We start from the raw sequence: 6,111 nt of genomic DNA, 5'->3' as shown, positions 1-6,111 counted from the left end.
CTTTCGTTGTGATAATACCCTAAAACATAAAACACTCTCTCTTAAGTGAGTAGATGGAGGGAGGGTCTTACACACTTGATATTTTGTTATTTAGAAGGTGACTTGAGAAATGTGTGTTAAATCAAATGTGGACTAACAATGACGACCTTGCTTCACACACTCTATTGTTACTATGTTTATTCACCTATCACCAAACTGTGAGGTCATGGAAGTCAGGGAGCTAGTTCTTAATCTTTTTGTATCTCTAGCTTCTGGTTTGGTGGACACTTAGTATCCACCAAATGACTGACTATTCAGGAACAAAAAGCAAACCTCTGTGACTTGATCCCACCCAATTTCTACTTACCAAACCCCCACCCCCACCCCACCCCCCAATTCTGGGGCTCTTAAAAGGTTGCGACAAGCCACTTGGACGGTTAGTTACAAATGAAATCAGCAAATTGAAAAAACTATTGGCTTCATCAAACTAGAAAGGCAGGCTGGAAAGACCCTGAAATTCTATCAAACATGTAAACCCATAGTTCCTTGTTTGACAAGAAAACCAAGGTGTCTACAACGCCCACTCTAAGGCCCAGATCCCCTACATGGACTGAGACTTCTGGCCTCCTAGATCCCAGACATCAACTTGCCTAAACCATTCAACTTATTCTTTGAACATACCCTCCAGGCAGCTACATCTCTATCTTAAAAAGTCCTTGCTGAAATGTTCTCTTTTGAAACATCATTCGAACACTCCCAAGGAAATAGGAGGAGGGCAATGCCCTCCTGCTTCCTTAGACGCGGTGGCTCATTGGAGTTCAGGTTTGGGGTCAACAAAGAAACAGACGTCGGGTAACAGGGCAGGGTGCCGCAATTCTCCCCAGTTTTCGCTGAGCTAAGCAGTCCTGTCTTTTCAAGAGCTAAGGCAGCGGGGAGCTTTCTGGGCGTGCCCACCCCACTTCCCAACGCCTGTCACCTCGGGCTTCCCAATTGCTGTATCCTCGAAAACTCCCTTTCTGTACAAAAAACTTAGGAACAAAGGAAAGAGATCTTGCGCAAGGTCATCACTTTTCACTTAGAAAAAAAAACCACAAAAAGCCACACGGTGTCCACCCTTTCGCCACCCCATTTTGCGGCGTGGACAACAATAGAGGACTACAATTCCCAGAGAGGACCGCGCTCGTTCACTGCGAGCAGAGACCAATGGACGTCTGGTATACGACTGCCATCGACTAATCAGGACCAGCCTGGATGAGGCTTTGTCTCCCGACCGCGGAGCCGGAGGCTTTCTCCCGCCTCCCAGCTCCCGCGCACGCGCGCCCCGCCCTGCCCGCCTTCCCTCCCTCTCCCTCCCCCCTCCTTCTTTCTCCCTCTCAAAGCCTTCCAGCTGCCGCGTTCGGACCTCGCTGCTCCAGCCTCCGGGGCACGATCCATCCTACCAGCTTGCGACCCGCAGAGAGAAAAATTCATTATCATTCTCTTGCCCCGTACCTTAAGGCGAGCAAAAACTTAAAATAAATTTTAACCATGAGGGAAATCGTGCACATCCAGGCTGGTCAGTGTGGCAACCAGATCGGTGCCAAGGTAAGGATTTTAAACCTCTTTATTTTAACTGTATGCCTTTTGAGAAGGAAAAAAAAATCATATAAATTACGAAAAATGTGGGATATTCGCGCTCTCCATCCTTAATCAAGCTTTGAAAAAAAAAGTTTTATACACATTTGTAACTAGAATTTGCCTTTGGAAAACGGGGAATTATATTTCTTGGCAGGCTCACTTTGGGGGCTATTGAAAGGACCCTTTGGGGTTGGGGGGCGGGAAGACCTAGAAGTTGTAAGATTTTACTTAAACAGGATCTCCTCTAACGGTCCGAGGACTCGGGAGGGAGATGCGGAAACGGCCCGAGACAAAGCGAGGCGAGTTCTGCCCCATGTGCATCCCGCGCTCCCTCCCTTGGCGAGGGCTCCTAGGGCAAAATAGGAGGGGGAAGGGGCGAGGCTGGACGGGCAGCTGCAGAGGGCGCCTAGCCAAAGAGGGGGACGCAATGCGCCACGGTGGGCTGCTCTGCCCGCTCCCCTTAACAAAAGATTATGGACCCCCGCACGCCTCCGATCTCTGTAGTTTTAAGTAGATGGAAGGATAAAATGTACGGCATTAATTTTATTTCATTTCTTCCTCTTGAGATCCTTTTACGGGGTGAACAGATAGGGAGAGAGCGTAAGAATAGGGGGAGGGAGTATGCCCGCTTAAGGGATACTTTAGGACTAATTAGAGGAGGGAATCCTCCTTTAAAGCAAAAAGAAAAGAAAAGAAAAGAAAACTTAGCGAGCGAGGGAATAAAATTCCAAGGCCAGGAAAGATTTTTTTTTTTTTTTTTTTTTTTTTTTTGCGCGCGGTTACAGTGTAGCGGGGGAGGGGGCGGGGAGGAAGTGCGGCTGCTACGTTGTAGCAGAAGGGCGGGGCCCGGCGGGGCGGGGCGCCCCAGGCGCGCGAGGACAATGCGGGCCCGGCAGTCGTCGGAGGCGCGCGAGCCTCAGTCGGGCTCCGCCCCGCGCGCGCGGAATTCGTGGCCTCGGCCCCGCCTCTCCCACGCGCGACGCCTCCCATTGTTGGCGGCTCGACTCGCGCGTGCGCTGCAGTCAGGTGGAGGGCGGTCGCTGCGACTGCAGCTGGTTTCCCAGTTTCGCAGCCCTTTGTGAGCGTCGTGGAGGGGCGGTGCCCGGCTTGGGATGGGGGTGGTGCTTATCCAGGAGGACCGCCTCCGTTCCGCCCCTTCCCGACCCTGGTGCTTGTGAACGGCGGGTCTTCCTAGTCCCACATCACATTCCCCAAGCCATGAATGAGCTGAATGAAATATATAAGCTGCGGCTTTCCCGGGGGTGTAGATGTCTAGGAGAAGGGTGTGGTGGTGGGGGGGGTGCCAGGCCCTAAAACAGCTCCTGCCATGGGCGCGACTGGAATTAAAATGGGAGGGGGGGTTAATGATTGGGACCTGAGCGGCTGAAGGCTCATATATATTCTTCCCTGGCAGTTTTGGGAGGTGATCAGCGATGAACACGGCATCGACCCTACGGGCACCTACCATGGAGACAGCGACCTGCAGCTGGACCGCATCTCCGTGTACTACAATGAAGCCACAGGTGAGGGCAGATGCCTGGAAGGCGTGAGTCCTATATCATCCCACTTCAAGTTTCCATCCCTGAGGAGCTCCTTATCCCCTTTGGATGAATCCCCCATCCTTTTCCTTTGGAGACCTTCCACTTGATTTCTTCCCCTATTCTGGGGCCAAAGCCTACTTCTGCTGCCACCTGGTGGCAGGGCGTGGAATCACAAGTCTAAGTCCCAGGATCTCTTAACCCCAGTGCATTATTCACTTTCCCCACCTGCCAATTCTCATTGCTCTACCTTCTTTCCTATAGGTGGCAAATATGTTCCTCGTGCCATCTTGGTGGATCTAGAACCTGGGACCATGGACTCTGTTCGCTCAGGTCCTTTTGGCCAGATCTTCAGACCAGACAACTTTGTTTTTGGTGAGTTGATAAGATACAATCATATTCAATTTACTTTGTGTGCAAGAGAATAGAAAAGGTTAGGAGGTAATTGCTGTACAGGAGAATTTATAGAGGGCTACATTTTGAAGTCTGATGGAGGGTAGAGGTGGTAACTGCCATGGCTGGTAAATCATGGGGGAGGATATATCACAGCTGAAGAAAAAGAAAAATACCTCCAAAGGGATCACTTCAAAAGATAAAAGGTAGATGCATGGTCATGCACCTTCCACACCTTAATCAAGCTTATCTTCCAACCCCATTCCAGGTCAGTCAGGGGCAGGCAACAACTGGGCCAAGGGCCACTATACAGAAGGGGCTGAGCTGGTTGACTCAGTCCTGGATGTGGTGCGGAAAGAAGCTGAGAGCTGTGACTGTCTGCAGGGCTTCCAACTCACCCACTCGCTGGGCGGGGGCACAGGCTCTGGAATGGGCACCTTGCTCATCAGCAAGATCCGTGAAGAGTATCCTGACCGCATCATGAACACCTTCAGTGTGGTGCCCTCACCCAAAGTGTCCGACACTGTGGTTGAGCCCTACAATGCCACCCTCTCCGTCCACCAGTTGGTAGAGAACACTGATGAGACCTACTGCATTGACAATGAAGCCCTCTACGACATCTGCTTCCGCACCCTCAAGCTGACCACACCAACGTACGGAGACCTGAACCATCTCGTCTCAGCCACCATGAGCGGTGTCACCACCTGCCTCCGCTTCCCTGGCCAGCTCAATGCTGACCTGCGCAAGCTGGGCAGTCAATATGGGTGCCCTTCCCACGTCTCCACTTTTTCATGCCTGGCTTTGCACCCTCCTGAAACCAGCCGTGCGCAGCCAGCAGTACCCCGGGCCCTCAACCGTGCCTGAACTCACCCAGCAGGTCTTCGATGCCAAGAACATGATGGCTGCCTGTGACCCCCGCCACGGCCGGTACCTCACCGTGGCTGCTGTCTTCCGTGGGCGGATGTCTATGAAGGAGGTGGATGAGCAGATGCTCAACGTGCAGAACAAGAATAGCAGCTACTTTGTGGAATGGATCCCCAACAACGTCAAGACGGCTGTCTGCGATATCCCACCCCGTGGCCTCAAGATGGCGGTCACCTTCATTGGCAACAGCACTGCCATCCAGGAGCTCTTCAAGCGCATCTCAGAGCAGTTCACAGCCATGTTCCGCCGAAAGGCCTTCCTCCACTGGTACACAGGTGAGGGGTATGGACGAGATGGAGTTCACTGAAGCTGAGAGCAACATGAACGACCTCGTCTCTGAGTACCAGCAGTACCAGGATGCCACCCAGCAGAAGAAGAGGAAGATTTTGGTGAAGAGGCCGAAGAAGAGGCTAAGGCAAAGCCCCATCACCTCAGCTTCTCAGTTTCCTCAGCCTTCTTCCTCATCTGCCCCTTTCCTCTCCCACAGAATTTGCATTTTCTGCCTCTTTTTTTTTTCCTTTTGGAGGGGGGTGGTTCTTGAACAGTGCCTGGCACATAGTAGGCACTCAATAAATATTTGCTGTTTGCTGAATGGCTCTTCTCTCTTTCCACCTTGGAAAACCTCAATTTCTGCATTCTGGGTGGCCCCAATTTCCTTCCGGGGCCCACCCCTCCCATCTGTCCAGTTAATAATTCTCTCTCTGCTCTTAAGGTTATATCTCCAAAATGCTGGGTCTCATCCAGATCCCATTTAGAACTGTGCTGTAAACCCAAATGGCCACATCCTAAGCCCACATGATGGTCAAGGAAAAGGGAAACCAAGTTGATAGCAGGTAGAAGTTGCTACAAGGAAGGGAGTGGGATTTTACATTGCAGCGCAGTTTTGAGGGGAATCCAGGCTGTCATGATTTCCAGGTACTTCCCTGTTCCTCTCAGCTGCAGGGAAGATGTTACAGTATTAACCCCAATTTCAGTTTCTCTCCAAGCTCCATCCTGAGCTCTCAGTTCCCTTAGGAAGGGTCTGCCCTAATCTGTCAGTGGGATCCCTTCCTCCCTCACATTGGATTCCTTCCTTTCCCTAGTTCATGAAAAGGGAAGAGATCAATTTTGGTCCCTAAGTGTCTAGAAAGCCCACACTCACCCCTGCCACAATCCCACCTTTTCTTACCCCAAAAAAGGAATCGCAGCCCTGACAGGGAAAGTGTGTGCTGCCACTCAGATGTCTGAGTCAATATCCTAGAAGAGGGGACAGGACACCCTCCACCTTTTTGTGATATCATCTCTTGCTACTGCCTTCCCCCCAATCCTTAAGTTTTTTCATATTCTACACTTCAAATTTCTATTTTGTGTTGAACTTGCTTTTTTTCATATTGAAAAGATGACATTGCCCCAAGAGCCAAAAATAAACAGGAATTGAAAAAGAAAAGTTGCAAGAGTTGTGCTCATTTAGGGATTGATTGTGGGTGGAGGCAAGGGGTTCAGTTTCATTCATTTATTTTTGCACACTACTCTCCCTAAACCAATGAGAAAAATCATAATACATAATAACCGACCCTCATCCTACCCCATCCTTGGTCCCCAAACCACCCCACAACCACCAGTACCAGTTTTAACTGGGATATGCATACATTCAGTATAATATCTAGGGATGGAAAATGGG

At 50.6% G+C, this 6,111-nt stretch overlaps 1 protein-coding gene across 1 annotated transcript; it reads left to right on the top strand.

Moving 5' to 3' along the window:
- Positions 1-1,338: 1,338 nt before the first annotated feature.
- Positions 1,339-5,877, top strand: TUBB (tubulin beta class I). Its single transcript, XM_037843059.1, is given in 8 exon segments — positions 1,339-1,563; positions 3,011-3,119; positions 3,399-3,509; positions 3,796-4,286; positions 4,289-4,339; positions 4,342-4,731; positions 4,733-4,814; positions 4,817-5,877. Coding segments are annotated over 8 exon segments (1,467 nt in total). The 5' UTR covers positions 1,339-1,506; the 3' UTR covers positions 4,993-5,877.
- Positions 5,878-6,111: the final 234 nt, after the last annotated feature.

This window comes from Choloepus didactylus, chromosome 7, assembly GCF_015220235.1.
Source record: "Choloepus didactylus isolate mChoDid1 chromosome 7, mChoDid1.pri, whole genome shotgun sequence".
In the NCBI taxonomy this organism is placed as follows: domain Eukaryota; kingdom Metazoa; phylum Chordata; class Mammalia; order Pilosa; family Megalonychidae; genus Choloepus; species Choloepus didactylus.
This window is presented reverse-complemented; position numbering and strand designations above follow the sequence as displayed.